This window comes from Solenopsis invicta, chromosome 16 (genome assembly GCF_016802725.1).
Source record: "Solenopsis invicta isolate M01_SB chromosome 16, UNIL_Sinv_3.0, whole genome shotgun sequence".
Classification (NCBI taxonomy): Eukaryota; Metazoa; Arthropoda; class Insecta; order Hymenoptera; family Formicidae; genus Solenopsis; species Solenopsis invicta.
In genome coordinates this window covers 17,221,157-17,237,875 of record NC_052679.1, presented here as the reverse complement: position 1 = coordinate 17,237,875, position 16,719 = coordinate 17,221,157, and the positions used below count along the sequence as shown (strand labels likewise).

The window sequence follows — 16,719 nt, the reverse complement described above, 5'->3', positions numbered from 1 at the left end:
ATCGCAATTACATCAATCTGATCTCGCTTACGTTGGTCCGGTAACAAAATTTGTTGTCAGTTTTAAAAGTTTTACAAGATTGTGTAAAAAAAAACGTAATGGCGTGCAAATTAGTTTAAAAATTATTAATTATAACCGCGCTTTTTCTCATTATAGATAAAAATAAGAAAATTTTTTTTATGGCATCCCTAATAAATAATGACAAAGGCCTCATGTTACACATTCTAAAATTTATACGAGATATCATCAAAACTAAATATATTTCAGTATTCAAAATCCACAACTTTACAATAGTGTTGTCGCGGCAATAATCTCGAAGGCAGTGACCTTTCGATCAAAACTGATCGAGACGTCGATCGGCGAGATGTCGATCGGCTCTTATATGCTCAAGCAAGTCGATGAAGTGATTCTTGGTGGCCCTAAAGCTTTTACACGACGACGTCTAACCTGACCCCAATATCAACCAATCATGTCAAGAGTCATCCCCTTCGTCGAATTCGTGCTCCGAGGATTTCTCGCGTCGTTGCGCCGCTGATTCTCAAGATGTACCAACGTCTAGCTGCTCTCATCTTTGTCGAGAAGAAGGAAACAGGTAATTTTGCAAACTAAAATGGATAATTAGCTGACTAAGCACTCGCCACGAAGAAGCTCTCTGAGGAGCGTAGCAGCAACGGAGTTGAAGTGGAACGAAAAAGTTCGGGGGCTGGGGGAGGGAGGGAGTGTTCCGACCGAGGTAGATTCGTGACTAAGCCGAATCTCTGGAACTCACCCTCGGAGCCGTATATGAATGCGCGCAGTAGCCACTTCAATATACCGCGGGCTTGTCAAGGCAACCTCCTACTGTCCTTCTCACCAAGAGCGCCTCGCGCAATCGTCTCTCATTTTTCCTACACTCTCGTATATCACGTCTGAATAGCCGTGGTTAATAACCGACGGAGATATACTGTTCTCTCGTAGCATTAATTTGTCATTTGTATACGGGAACCGCGTGAAAGGGTAGCGCGAGTTTGATGAATCAGCAAAAAAAAAAGTCAGTCTTGTCTTCAAATTGGGAGAGAAATTATATATCAGGTAATACTCAATATTTTCTTGAATAACTTTTTCAGAATTTTAGCAAAATGTAAAATGAACATTAATAAATACTTCCCGTGAGGAATAGAAAAATATCACGGAATAAATCGCGAAGAGGAGAGAGGAGATCTTCTTTTTATTGCCAATTTAATTTGCTTATTATTTAAGAGGATTTCACAGAACATAATAATGTTGAGACGCATTTATTGACATCTTTCCAAGGTAAGGTACAGCATTTTCAGTTCTATTTTCAAGAACTTGTAAAGTCCGTCCGCGTTACCTCAACAAACGCGCCGAGTAAACGGTATGTTTAAATCTGTAAATGTTGAATGCGATGCACTCAAGCAGTATCAAGTTAGCATCCAAGCGATATAAGATTAGCAGCGTCCGAGGCGCCGTAAGCTCCACCAGACGTTGGGGGAAGGCAAGAGCACCCATGCATAAAGCAACAAGGTTTCCGGATGACGTTGCAAGAAAACAGTCGAGCAGTGGACCATGCTTTCAGAAAATCTCAAAATTACACCATTTCCACGAGAGAGAAAGAGAGAGAGAGAGAGAGAGAGAGAGTGTGTGTGTGTGTGTGTGTGTGTGTGTGTGTAACACAACTCTTTTCAGTCGTTATTAATACGTATCCACTAATATTCACTTCGGCACTTGTCCGACTGTAATCGGTAATGATCCACTGATTTAACGTTTGACCATATTTGACTTGCACCACTTCGCACCATAACGCAATCTTTACAACGCGCAGACAAGGGCTATTAAAATTTCTCGCGTAACGACACTTTCGCGCGGCGGAAATCACCGGATGTATCTCTGTAGACGCGTTTAACCCTGGATAACACGTATTACATTTCGCATCCGTTTGCGGAACACGAACGCTTGTCGCGTGACGCTGTCGTACCGCGATACGAATCGCTCCGAGTGCAAAACGATTCTCGTACACGTCTTTGTCCCGTTTGCGCTCGTACCGTTCGCATAACACCGTGATACCGCAATGACCACTATGCAGGGGTGCTATGCGACCCTCCCCTCCGCGCCGCCGAGGATCGGGATGCACTCGCGTGCGCGTGCAATGCGACGATGCACGCGGACACATTCTGTCCTCTTCTCACGTGGAATTCCACGCGAGAAGAGAAATATGTTTAACAGCCCCGGGTTATCGGCATTATTATACTTCGTGACAACGCCCCTTGCGTGCATCGCAGTCGTTTATTCTAACGCTTCCTTCATTGAATTCCGTATTAGCAATAATCCAATCAATCTTCTTTTTCGGCATCTCTCTCGTGACCGAGACTGCCGTTCGTTATAAACGGGGGGAAACAATTTATTCGCGTGCATCCGCGTGCACGGACGTTTCTAGAAGCTCTTAAGAATTTGACGATCGGCAAATGTTTCGTAGTGTCGATGCGTTTTATTTGTTTCGAATTTATAACTAATATCTAAACTAAATTCTGTATTCATGAAATGTTACACCAAATCACAGTTCCGCATGGGAAAATGCCACCGCATATGGAAATTGTTGCGAAACTCGTTTAATCGAAATGACAGATAATCGTGTTTATTATAGATTCGTGCGGGCACGTCGTAAAATATTCATAAGGCAAACACGTGAGGAATAATAGTTTTCTTTTTTGCACAGAGTTTAAGTATCACTTGTCATCTCTATATCTCTCGCCGACTCGCGGTTTTGTGGCGCGTCATCGCTACAACTTTTTCACTCTTAGTCTCTCTCACATTACTTTTTTCCATCGCGAAAATAGAATCGACGCAAATAACATCTGTCCCCCGATGATATTACATTGAAACTATTCACGGCCGGTGGCACATCAATACCAGTCCTCATCGACAGCAATTATTTCGCTCGGACGATTATAACGGAGACCCAAAGGGAGATCGAGGATTGAATCGAATCGTACACGATCTCTCGCGAAGATTCTGATCTCGGGGCTGGAAATCCCCGCCAAATAAAAGCATCGTTAAGATAACTAACGAGACGTTACGGATTGCGCTGGGTGGATCTCGCCTAGTCGGAAGGGGAACAGAGAGAGAGAGAGAGAGAGAGAGAGAGAGAGAGAGAGAGAGAGTTTGACGAAGCCGAGGTGGATTTCGGGGTGGGTCGAGGCCTCGACTGGGTTGGGCAAACCGACCTAGATAAGTGAATAGTGAATGCACTCGGCGCACCAGGCGCGCTTCTAGACTCCGTGCTGCATGTACTCCCTGTGCCAAAATGCCCTCTCTCGCGCCTTCTGCCATCGGCTCGCAGAAGGATAATGTGATTTCGGAGTACGAGTCGTTGGCACACGATCGTTCAATGCGCATGTGGCGGCGCGGCGTGAGGTGAAAAATTGCGCGTTGAAGAACTGACGAGGGCGAGAGACCTAAATTCCAAAGCATCGATACGAGTAATTAAAAATTTTAATTATTCCAATGATTTTTATTATAATGACAGACTTATCACTGTGATATATGCGTAGACTTAACGCGGTGTGTGATCGCGCCCTTGACCGAACGTTACGAATGAACGCCGTGATTTGTTTAAGAACACTTCAGCGAATGAAATACGATGGTTGGAAGCTTCGGCTGTCGGGCGGTCTTCCTCGCGATGAATGGAAATGGACACGTTGAAAATCGCGGCGATCGCGGACGGCCAAGATAATCTTGCCGAGATTCAGTCAGCGACGGTAAATTAAGCACGGCTGGAAAAGATAAATGGTGCGAGGTAACCCCGGGAGAGAGATAAACTACTGAACGGCTCGAATGGGAAAGATTTATCATGCGGAATAGAAGTACAATTGAAAACGCGCGATAAAAAGATGCACGTCGATGAAGCGCGACGGACTTAATAACACATCCTCGAAGAATGCGCGCGCGCGCGCCACGTTTTTCAATTACGGCAAATGACGTTGCTTCAATCAAATCCCGAATCACGTTTTATCAGACGATTAAACAATTCTCTCACACATATGTGTTCGAATTTCCCGAGGCAATAAACTCGGTCCGATCCCGGACTCGCAAAAGAATCGTTTAAATGTTTTATGGCGATGCGCGCTGCAACGCTCGTCCGTACCTAACGAAATACAGTTTGTACGCTCGCTAAAATTACCGACAGCCAAACCCGTAAAAAGCTCCCTACTTTCGCGAGCTTGTACGCGAGAATCGCTCGTATTCCTCGCTTTAAAACATTTCACTCACAGCAATTTCGATTGTACGGGTCTGGCAAGATCTCCGTGGCTCCGCGGCGCCCAGGGGGCGGGGGGGATGGTTGCGAAGCGCGATCGGTGGCGAAATCCGTTTGATTTCCGATCCCGGCGAGATGCTCCCGGCGCGCATTCACGAGTGGGATCGCTGCAGATCGCAAATCCCCGAGAAAGCGTGAGCCGAAACTCTGGTTCGGGTTGGCATAATCAAATCTGGTTGGTTGCATCTCGCGAACATTCGGAGAGTCGGAGCAAGTTTCGCCGGGCTCTCTCCCTCTCCCCTTTCTCCCTCTTTCCCAGTGTCCGAGATTCAAAGTGTCAGATGGGAGGATATCGTGGATACGAGGCGCAATAAAGTACGAGAGAAAACTGGCGCAACTTCTCCGACACGAGACGGCAAAGAAACAAATCGCGACTTGACGTTTATCTTCCGCGTCAGCTTGTCTCGCGCGCCTTATTGCATAGTATCATCTTCCATGGTGGAGAGAGTCTTTAGAGAAATGTATTGAATCTCCCTTGGTGTGGCTTGACCCTCCTCGCGGCCCGAGATATTCGGAGAGAGGATCCATGAAAAATATTTAACCCGCCCGCTGTCGGCACGTCTAACAGGGACGACCGCAAACGGGAAAATTACGCCCTCCTTACACGATTTGTCATAAGCCACGCAGGAGAAACTATCTTCTGGTCGTTTATTTCTAGGGTAGCGTGACGTGAATTTCAATCACGACATTTACTACCACGCCCAACGTTGTCACAAACGATATTTTGTAGAAATTGAAACATCAGACTCACTTGAGAGCGTTAATTAGGCAAAAGAGTGATATATAAGGATATACTTTACGTTTCTTGTAAACCGAGAAAAAGAACTTTGCTCGGACATCCGCGGCTAACCGGTGCTTCTGCTAACTACCGCGGGCAATTAAGTTGATAATTAACCGGAGTAACTCCCGTCGGGGATCTTTCACGCACGAGAAGGAGCGATGCGGCTGGAAGCAATTCCAAAGTACCGCGCTCATTAGAGCCGCCCTTCGCTGGAAATCCTTTGAGAGAGGTCCATCTCTTCCTCGATTAACTCTCGTTTAGTTAATTAATCGCGATTCACCCACCAATATTAATTATTTAAATTGAGTAATCTTTTTACTCTATGTACTTGACGAGGCAAGAACCGTCACGTACATATGTATGACAATTATTTAACATTATTCTAAGGTCTGCAAAAAATCTGTTTGCTCTGTCTACATAAATTTAATATTTTATTCATTAAATAATTAATTATCTATAATTATAATATTATATAATCTATTTTATATGAATTACAAAATATATATTGCAAATATTATATAAAATGTAATTATAAAAGTGTAAGGGAGAGTTGCTAAACGCGTACTACCTTAAATACTTTTAATATTACTTCTCATTTGGATTTGAACGCAAATAAACGTTGAAAAATATAGCTTGGTGTTTCAAAACTATTACTACATTATTTAATCTTTTGCCATTACAAATTAATTTATTATAAAGTTTTTATGCAACATGCTATAAAGATACAATTTAAACAATTGATCATCTTAAGTCTTCTAAATCGTGTCATCTTTGAAAGTATCGAATATATGAATTAAAATAATTGAAAATATAAGAAATCACTAATACGTATTTCATGAATAATTTATCGATAAAATAATCAAATATTTAATGATTAATAAATAACAATAATAGAAAGATGAGGACGTCAAAATAAAATTGGAATTTAGTTTAACCAATTTCAATTGGTATATTTTTATTCGTGTCACTAATTAGTTTTACTATTATCAATATTGCATATTATTTATTATAATAAAAATTTTGATGATACAATTTTAGAAACTTGATAAATTTTATAAATTTCAACAATATTGATTCAATTTTTTTAACAATTATATATATATGTATATACAATGCATGTAAAATATTTTATATAAATCTTTTATAAAAATGTAAAAATTCAGTACAAAATTGCATATATAATTATATTATTATCAGCTACATAATTTGATCAAATTGACATAAATTGTACTTGATTTTTTAAAGTGTTAAAATGTATAAAACAAGACACGTAACTTGTAAATTTTTATCTGTATTACTCATTTTTTATTTTTCATTTTTTTTTATTTTATATTTTTCATTAAACATTATATGTAAATAAAAATATAAAATACAAATGCTATCGATACGCGTTCAGCAACTCTTCTTTGATTAAACTAGGAATATTAATATTTTAGCTAAGAAAAGATTTTGATCGTCGACAAGTTAAATTAATGAACATCTTGTATTAATCATAAGATATGACATTCCTTACGGTCTCGAAAATATTTGAACTATTACGTCGACAATATGCACATGCCGACTAAGCCGCTGCGACGAAACGGTGAGGGAAAGATAATCAGTTTGTAGGATTAACTAGTTTTTCAGTTGAGGTAATTTGTACCGTGTATTTCAAGATACGACGGGTTTTCTCGTTCCCTCCGCTGCGCTTCGTTGCATTCTCAACGGAATTTATTAATGGCATTAGAGGGACAACTTTGCCTCGCGATGCGAGACGCAAGCTCAGCTTGCGCGTTTACGTTATTAATGAAAAGTTAGCGTCTTCGCGTGAGCGGTGGTCGAGAAACGGAATGACAGAGTGCACAGAGATGCGGAAGCCAGTGCGAAATCCATTTCGCGCGTGCACGCACTTCGTAAAAGCATTTGCGTCACATTCGGAAAAATTCCGTTTGTCAGGCAATTCCGGCCTGAAAAAAAGACCGTAATGTTTATTCAATGAAAATTGCAGAACAAGATTGTTTCGCTCGCCTATTTTTTTCCAACATACATATTTTTAACATATACGTTTCATTTAAAATTTTACTCATAGCTAAATTTAATATTAAACCTGTGTAATTATTGATTTATACAACGTATATAGGGTGTGCGTTAAAAAAAACATGTGTGTGTGTGTGTGTGTGTGTGTGTGTACATATATAACACTAAGTGTTTTAAAAATGAATTTGAAGTATTATTCAGCAGAAATATGCTGCATGAAATTAACTAATTAGAATTACAGTTACTTCTAAAATGCACGAGATGCCCATTACTGCAATGTAAAAAGCTTGGTCAGTATACATAATTCAGTGAAGCGAGTGCTCCATATATGTACATGTAACTACTCATTCCGTTTTAAAAAGGGTGAAAAGAAACTCCCCCCCTCTCTCTCTCTCTCTCTCATAAAAAGATCTGTAACACGGAATTCCGCTAGCAGAAATAAATTCTGTATTGTCATAAAAATTAAAGTCTATGCATAAATTTTCGAAATACTCGAATAAATATTAATATTGAATTAATTTAAAAAAAAAAAATTATTAAAAGAATTTAATTTTCGAATTATTCAAGCGCAAGAATTTTTTTATAAAATATTCATTGTTCTCAAGTATTTAACTGTATCGCGATTTAATGCGCGATATACAGTGGATATCGAAAATCTCTATTGCCAGGAATCAGACGCGTAAGTTCCTCGATTTGATAAACTTCAAGTTCTTTATATAATACTCCCTTGGAAATTGACGGAAATCCGGAGTTTTTCCGGTGGAAAGTAGTATCCCGAGGAAAACCTTCCATTGGCGAGACTAAGGCTCGTCCCAAGGAAGACGAAATTCCGAAGAAAAGAATCTTCCAGTTGGCGAAGCCAACTAGAAGATGCGCTACTAAAGGAAGTCGTTTCTCGAAGGTACGAAAAAGTATTTTCAGGAAGATCGAATTCTAGAAGAAGAAAGCATCTTCCTGCCACCGACGTCAAGAAGGATTCGTCACGAAAACGATGGAATGTTTAATGCGTAATACGTCGAAATCTGAGAAATTCACTTGAACACTATACAAAAAGGAAATCCCAGAGATACGGTCGATCTTTAACCGCACGATTTTCACTATAGAGATCGTTGTATCGTCGATATACGGCGTCCGAGAGAACGCGGCGGTTGCGCGCGTCGCGAGCATTACCATTTTTCCACTTTTCCTGGAGTACGCGAAAACGGAAAGGGCGAGCTGTAGAGAAAGACAGCAAAAGAGAAGGGATAGACAGGGATAGACAGATTAGCTCTTTACTGCGGCACGATTTAATCTCTGCTCGCCGCAGGCCTCTCAAAACCGCCCTCCAAAATCCTCTTCTACCTCGGTCCTACCGTTCTCGCCCCTTTAGTCTCTCTTCTCTTCCTCCTCTTCTCGGACCCTTTGCACAATTCCTGCGGCGGAGCTACGACGTGCAAACCTCCGTTTTGAAAGTTCACCTCTCAACGAATCATTTTTGGGAACATCGGGAAACGAGCCGTTTAATATGAACGATTCTCCTTGCCTTTTCGCAGAATGATTGGTATCGAGAAAGTAGACACGTTAGGTTTTAGATCACGCGATAGCTGCGGCACAAATAATCCTCGGGACGACGCGCATTTGCCCAAACGCTTCAAGACTTGAGAAATTGCTCACAGTGATTTCTAGTTTCGTAGTAACGTCGATTATGCATTATTCGTGAAAGGAGACGAATGTTGGAGATGGCGGTCCAGTTTGCAATATTAACAAACTCTCGATTCTTCTACTTTCTGATAAAAGATGCGTATTTCGAGGGTAATGCAGTGAGAAGTGTTCCGAAAATATTAAACCATCTCCCTGTTTCTTTTCTCTCTTTTATAAAGAAAATAATACGACCCTTCCGTTACATTTATTGCGTGGTGACACAAAACGCCGCGCGAACCTCGCATGAGAACATACATATAACTTTTCTGCCATCCAAAATTATTTTATATAGCAACGATAACTCGCTGTCGTCCATATTTGCGAGTTATTAAAATGGTTCGTGTTCTGTATCCACTGTGTGTTCTTTCTATTTTTTTTTCTTTTCCCGCACGTAGAGAACAATTTTACCGCAGGAAAACATTTAGCTGGATACAGATCAGATAATAATGTTAACGGCCCATTAAAATAATTATGCGGTACGCTCGAGCATGATAAAATTGCTACAAAAAGTTTTTGACATTTTAGCAATCAACTTGAACGTCCGATGTAACTTTTTTAATGGGCCAACATAATTATTTTCAGATCTGTATTTCACACAAAATCGTTTTTCCCGCGCATTTGTATTTTTTTCCTGCATTTACTTTCAATAATAATATAATTAGAAAATCGAAATATATATATCGCAATCACAAAAGTATTTATATCGCAATATTTTCCGTTCTATATATAGCTCGATAGAATATGCATACACAATTATAAAGAAAGAGTTATAAATAACATTTTTCTGCCAAGAGGGTAAGATGCGCGTGAAGACGGGGAAAGACTTCCCTCCCCAGCATGTGACGCGCGCAAAAGATAGATTGGCTGGTCTTTGAAGACGAGGTCGAAGTTGCATCGTCTGTCGACGGAGAAGCAGTGAAGCGAGCGAGATCGAAGTTGACATTGTCTGCACGCTCGACGGGGAATCGGGCTCCACGGTTGCGCTCGCATAACGTCGGAAGAGAATTCCCGAGACTAATGAAAAATGAGTCGAACAGTCTCGGGGAAAATCGTGTCCATTCTTCTCGCGACCCCAGCCCCGTCTATTGCTGCTGCATCCGCGAGTATCGCGAAAGTATCACTGGTAAACGACTGAGCGAAGATCGATGATTCGGCGACGGTTTTTCCGACGCGCGTGTGACGTCGCGATATAACGTCCGCGCAATCAATTACGACGTCTCGAAGTCGCGAGCGACTGTCGTAATGAAAACAGCCGTTCCGCTTCGTTACTCGACGTAGTCGCGTTCTACCGCTCGAATTGCCACGAATACCGCAAAATGAGAGCGATAATAAAAATGAAGATTGACAATGCGAAATGATGCGAGGAGTTGAAGAATGATGCGAAGAAGCGGACAGCTTAATTGATCGACACTTTTGTAACTAGAAAAGAACCGTAATCGAGTTTGTCCAGAAAGGATAAAGTCCAACCGAGCTTTTTCGCTTTTGACTAATTGGCGAGCGAATACGGCGTGTTTGTCATGGTCGGAACCAGCAGAGGTATCGTAGCCGGTAATATCGGTGGTTTTGAAGGCGTCTTGGGCACCCGGGTCACGTTTCGCGGAAGAGGGACGCTACGAGGAATGCCAAGTTACTGATAGATCGGCTCGGAAAATACCGGAAAAGCCTATACTCTCCTTACGAATCCACTGTCCGAATCACGGTGAATCTCCGTTGCCGTGAGCAGAGACTTGTAATTAGTCTGCTCCAAGCCAAACGCGATCGATCAAGCGAACTTCGTACTGACAGCGCGAACCATGAAGGATTGTCCACGAATATTGGTAGCGTTGCAGAAAGGAGCGATATGTGTTTCGGGCATCGTGTCTCGGAAGAGAAATAGCTGTCAGACACGTGAGGATGCCTGAACGTGACGATGATAGTCTATTTCTGCTGCAGATATAAATCATTAATTAAATTTCCGATCGATCTATAATAGCAAATTGCATTGTGTGCCATCGCGATCGTCTCTTTCCACTTCAGATATTCGCCAGAGTAACTCGCCGAACATATTTCCGTTACTTGTACCATTTCCGTTCCGTATCTTTTATCGCGTCAAGTGCTGTACACCGTATGAAGCAAAAAATTTTCAAGATTTCTCATATACTATGAAATTACTGTCGTATGAAGAAATTTTTTTTTCATATATTCTTATTCTTTTTATAGTATACAGAATATAAACAATAAATTTATAGATAGATAAGTTGAATAAAAAGTATTTAGTAAGCATTTTGATCGAAAAATCAATTCTCAGTGATTTGCTTGGAATTATACGTCTATCTTTTTCATAATCTTTTGTTCTAGAATAATATCGCTATTGAATTAGATGTAATATTGATGCGTAAATGTTACGTTCGAGAAAATATGTCACCTTTAACTAATGTAATAAAATTTTCATACATTTTACACTCTTATTGACAAAATATTTGCAATCGAGACCTTCACAAACACAAATATAATCTAATTATTAACACGGTAGGATTCTCTGCTGATCAATGACATAGGTGGACATGGTTTAGCGCTCAGAAATAGAACTCGCTATACGGACAAAATAATTTTACTGCAGGATTTAAAAATTCAACTAGACACAGATTAGAAAATAATTTTATGTTGGGCCAGCAAAATAATTTATAAAACGTCTAAGAACAATAATGTTGCTGCAAAGCAGTTTTGACATTTTAGCAACTAAATTAAATATCCGATACAATTTTTTTAAATAGTTCAATATAACTATTTTCAGATCTGTGTTTCAGCAAAATTGTTTTTTTTTTGTATAAAATGGGTTGGCTTGAATGACTGGAAAATATGAGGGTTGTAAAATTTACGTACAATACCTGCGGTTAAAAATATCAAGATAAAATCATCGAAAAAGTTAATATTTTACGAGACATTCTGTATATGCATTCGAAATATTTTATTCTAATATATTATTTATATAATAAACAATTTCAAGAGCAATTTCAATAATTGAGGCACTCCAAGTTAACTTTCGTTCGTGCTCGCTGAATCCGAAAGTTGGAGAAATAGAACCGTCGTCAGTATATTGCAATGTCACGGCACGTCTCGTAGCGCGAGGCGTCGACACAGTCATCGTCGGTATTGTGCCAGTAAGTCTGTTTGCACCCGAGTACTTGCGTACGGAAGTTGCCCGGTATGACCTAGTGGATAGGTTGCCGCCAAGTATTCCCAGCAAGCCGCCAGTGTCTCTCACGAGCATTGTCAGCGGCGTAGGTAGGTAACAATACTGAATGCACGTCGGATTCTGACATTCGCAGCCATCAAATGTGCACTGTGTGGCTAATGACGACTGGCTGCAATGTCACGCCCAAGTATTATGCGATGAATTTTTTGCGACTCGATCGGATCGATCATTAGTACAGATCTCCTCAATGTGATCAACATTGCCAATGCGGCACGGTAGCTTGAAAATGACAGAATTAGATCGCATTGCGCGAATCAAGACAATCAATCACAGACCCAGTAAGATTGATGTAGAATCGAGAAAGAGTCACCGTTTCCTGTTCCGACGTGGATCTCGTTAAGGATACGCTTCATCGAACTCGCAACTTTGAAAAGAAAGAGAAGCTACACTTAATACATGCACATAAATCTTTATGAGCTCGGTGTATGTACCGAAATGAAATGATCGATGGTCTTGATATCGCGATACATTCATTACCTTAAAAGCCAGAGAAGCGTCCCGTTTGCTTGAATACACAGACAGACGTAGAAATACGGAAGAAAGGGTGTTAGAGACGGGGAGAGAGAACGTCGTGCGATATCTAGTCGTGCGGTTGACAATCGGCGAAATATCATAACCGTTTCCACTTGGAGCGTCAAACGGATAGACGCACACACCTTTTCATCGTGACGACAATCCGCCCTTTCATTCGCATTTGACGCAACGTAAAATACACCGCATATCCTCCACGTAGCGTCGTCATTTTCCTGCCGGCTATTTACGTTCCGGCCTTTGTTTGAGGCTGCCGCGGATTAATTTCCTGGCGCGCGGCGGATGGGACACCGAACAAGCGGGGCGGGTCAAGCGAAGGGATTATTTCGAGATTGTCTTATTACGCTGGGACGGCCGTAAAGCGGTTCTCGCGAATGCCCGGTCCGACTCTCGGCCGTATCTTGAATTAATTGGATTTCTTCATTTACGACGTGGCGAGAAAATGAACGGGGCCCCTATCATCGTCAGGCAGCGTCCACTACGTTTCCTGCATTCGCGACGGAAGTATTCATAAACAGCGTTTTCTAAATGCACATTGTAGTAAACTGCAGGTCTGACTGTAGCGCCCCCGTCTTCTGTGCTGCAGAAAGGAATGCGATTATCGAAGGAGTCGTGACACCTTGCGGTTGACACGTACGAGTGCTTCCCGCCGAGTTTCTATCGAGCAAAGGGACTCGCCGGTCCCTTCGCGCATCTCCGCGTCGCATCCCGAATTTAGAAGACGTCGTTTGTTCCCGTGAAACGTAGAAGTATCGTCGACGGAAGGAGCTTTGGATGTCGCGTCTGAGATATGCAGAATGCCGGCACGCAGCTATTCAGCATCCAGCGGAATGTACGGAGGGGGATGGCATCGGGACACCCTATATTTGATAGCGAGGCAGGGTTCCCAGTGTATCGCGTCGTGCTCGAATATTTCCGTAATGATGTACGAGCGAGATACCGCGTGGAGCGCACACCGAGACAGCACTTAGAAAGCTATTCGCCTAACACCTACGATATACTTCTCGCGCCGCATTGAGAATGTTCTTCTTCGTGGTGGATCCTCCTGGAGGAGATACTCCATTCGAAACTGTCACTTCAAATATTCTCGTAGCACACTCCCTTCGTAGCTTCCGCACGACGCATGCACTTGAACGAAATATGAAATACGAGCAAATGTGTAATAACGAGCTCCGAAAGCGGGAGAAGAGGCACTGAAAATTCTGCAACAAAAAATTCCGTGTTTTTGTTACAAAAGCGCGAGAGAGAATACATACGGCAAAGTTTGCGTTTTCGCATATCCTATACGGATGAATATGTATGCGCATTCGCAGATGAGACCGAGGCTCGTTGGCACAAATTTCACAATTTCGGCATTTTATATAATTATTATGATTATCACGATTAAATTGTAGTAATATGATAGAGAAGCTTTTTCTACATTTTTGTGCTGAAAACGATATATAGTGCTGTTTCTTAGTTTCTTTATAATAAATGAAATAATTTTAACGAATATATCGCATAGCCAGTTTACCTCACATGGGCACATATTACTGTATAAGTTGCAGGGTTGGGTAAGTTAATAAATTTTTTAGCTAAATTAAGTTAAAGTTGATGGCACAAAATTAATTTAGTTACGTTAAAAGTTATATGAATGAAAAATTTACTCATATTAAAGTTACGTTAAAATTAAATTAACGCAAGTTAAAATAAAAGTTAATTTTTTAAATTGTTATTTATATAAAATTAGAATATCGTAATTTTTAAAAATTGCATTATTCTAAATAACAAAACAATTATAATGTAAATTAAAAAATGCAAAATTAAAATGTAAAATGTAAAATTAAAATGTAAAATGTAAAATTAAAATGTAAAATGTAAAATTAAAATGTAAAATTTAACTTTACATAAGATATATTGATAAAATATAATCCTATTATTTATTATTATTAAAATAATTGTTAAATTTTAATAAGAGCGTCATTTCAAAATAACGATCAATTAACTTTTCTCATAAATTAAATAGCAAACTACCTGCATTAAACATTTGTTTAGTTAAAGTTAAAAATTAACACATTTAAAATTAACTAAATTAAGTCAAAAGTTATTAACTTTTTAACTTTTTTAATCTTTTTTTAATTTTTTGCTTAACTTTTAACTTTTTAACTAGTTACTACTCAAACCTAATAAGTTGCTTATATAAATTCCATATTAAATTAATGAAAACGTAATAGAAGTAAAAAACAGGTCACAATTGTATATTTCCTGGTAACAATTGTATTTTTTAAAGTTACTTTGTGATGTTCTTTCTCTAATAGCAAATTGCTGTTACAGAAAAGCAAACGTAAACTGTCTTAAATATAGCGTGCTTCAATATAAAAATATTTGTCAGAGTTAAATTGTAATTGAGAACTCACATACTTCTTACTTATAGACGAATTAAACTTGCTCAAATATGAGTGAACATTCTTCACCTCTATACACGTTTGACCTTAATCGTTTTATTATAACAAATTACTATTATTATTGAAAATAACACGTTATACGGAAATTTTTTTTTAATTAATAATGTGTCACTTGGATTTACTCTCTCAAGCTAACGAACATTAATACGAAATTTTAAAACGTCTAAAAATTGTGTCCTCTTGAATTACATTTTTCTTTTTTTTTTTATTGTACTATTTGTGTGATTTAAATACAACTTTGAAAATAGCACTTGTGTTATAAATGAGATATCTTGTAATAACTTTTTTATTATTTCCTTTACCATAAACAGAACGTAATAACTCTTATGCCAACGAGCTCTCGGGTTTCCGCTACATTTGCGATACGCGTAGCACGAGTAAGGAAAAAGAAAAAATTATTACGAGGCGTTCCACAGTTTTGAATTCTACAAGCCGAGTTGATAAGGGACCAAATGTGTGTCCGCTATTCTAATATCTCAACCGATGTCGCAGCCAAGTCCAAATTACCGAAAGCACTCATCTGCGCGCTTTTTCTACCTCTTTTATACACTTTTGTTGCGAACCTCTCATGGTATTTCCCTTAGCGTTGTTTAACGCTTCCAGCGCGTATTTCTGCTATCGTTGCCGTCGTCAACGGCACTCGGGGCAATAAAAGTAAGGTAACAACCGTGTGGCTTTCCTCGGCGACTGCGCTGGAAAATTCGGAGACACGCTATCTTGCCGATACCGTCGTAAAGACGAGAGGGTATCGCATTTGCGATAAAAGGGAACGTCGACACGGTTTCGGCTTACATACATGTTTGCGCTCGCGCGGTCAAATTCGCGCCAGCTCGCTTCCATCGCAAGAGAGCAAAATATTTAAATCTTCGGTATCCTTCTCGACGGTATCCTACTCGCATGTATTACCCGTTTGCATCGTTCGAATAATAACACACAGAATATCTCAGATTTCCCTATCTATTCGCGCACATCACGTGAATCCTGTCGCCAGATTGATATTTGCTCGACTATAGTGACGAGACACCGATCACTCTCTCGAGTTACGAGATACGCGGGACATCGTGAAACTCATCGCGATAAATTTTTCTACCTTTACCAGACTTTTGCCAAAAGTTCTCAGCAGATTTTTGAACACAAGGCGACTTATAGAAACGCCAATGCGTATAACATAAAAAATTTTCATAAATACATACACGTTCGGTTGCCGCTCGGATGAATTATTGCTCAACTTTTCTGAAATTAACAAATAAGCCCGCAATAGTACCGGGAGTTTTCAAAGAGATATTTAAGGTTACCTATATGTATATACGTAGCAAAAGACCATTAAAATGTCTGGAGGTTGAGCCCCGTATATAAAGTCGGCGCATTTATCATCTCGCTCAAACTTCACCCAATTCTCGCGCGAAAACCCGCACGCTATATTTCGCGAGGATCGTTAAGGATGGTCCCGGGTGCGCGGATCAACTTTTAAACACGATCGCATAAAGCCCACTGATGCACCCCCGAGATTATTAACAAGCGCACGCGCGCGAGGGGGGAGGCATAAATAGATTAATCGGGGCAAAACTTCGCGACTACCCTCGTGCCACACATTTATAGCGGCGCTTTACAAGCCCGCGGCACCCCGTGCGCAAGCACGACCGTGAATCACGCCGCACACAACGACGACGACCGGCGGCGTGTCGTACAAGAAAGCACTTCATCGTCGACCTCATCGTTG

General features: G+C 40.3%; 1 protein-coding gene across 2 annotated transcripts in view; it reads right to left on the bottom strand.

Annotated features, from left to right (window-relative positions):
- Positions 1-16,719, bottom strand: part of LOC105203073 — a 78,500-nt gene that overhangs the window by 42,352 nt on the left and 19,429 nt on the right. The window contains exon 1 of one of the 2 annotated variants that reach the window (XM_039459169.1): positions 13,550-14,185. The exons of the other annotated variant lie outside the window; for it this stretch is intronic. Coding sequence (XP_039315103.1) covers positions 13,550-13,862 — 313 coding nt within the window. The 5' untranslated portion in view covers positions 13,863-14,185. Of the gene's footprint in view, positions 1-13,549; positions 14,186-16,719 lie in introns of those variants that run through there. 2 annotated transcript variants of the gene reach the window in all.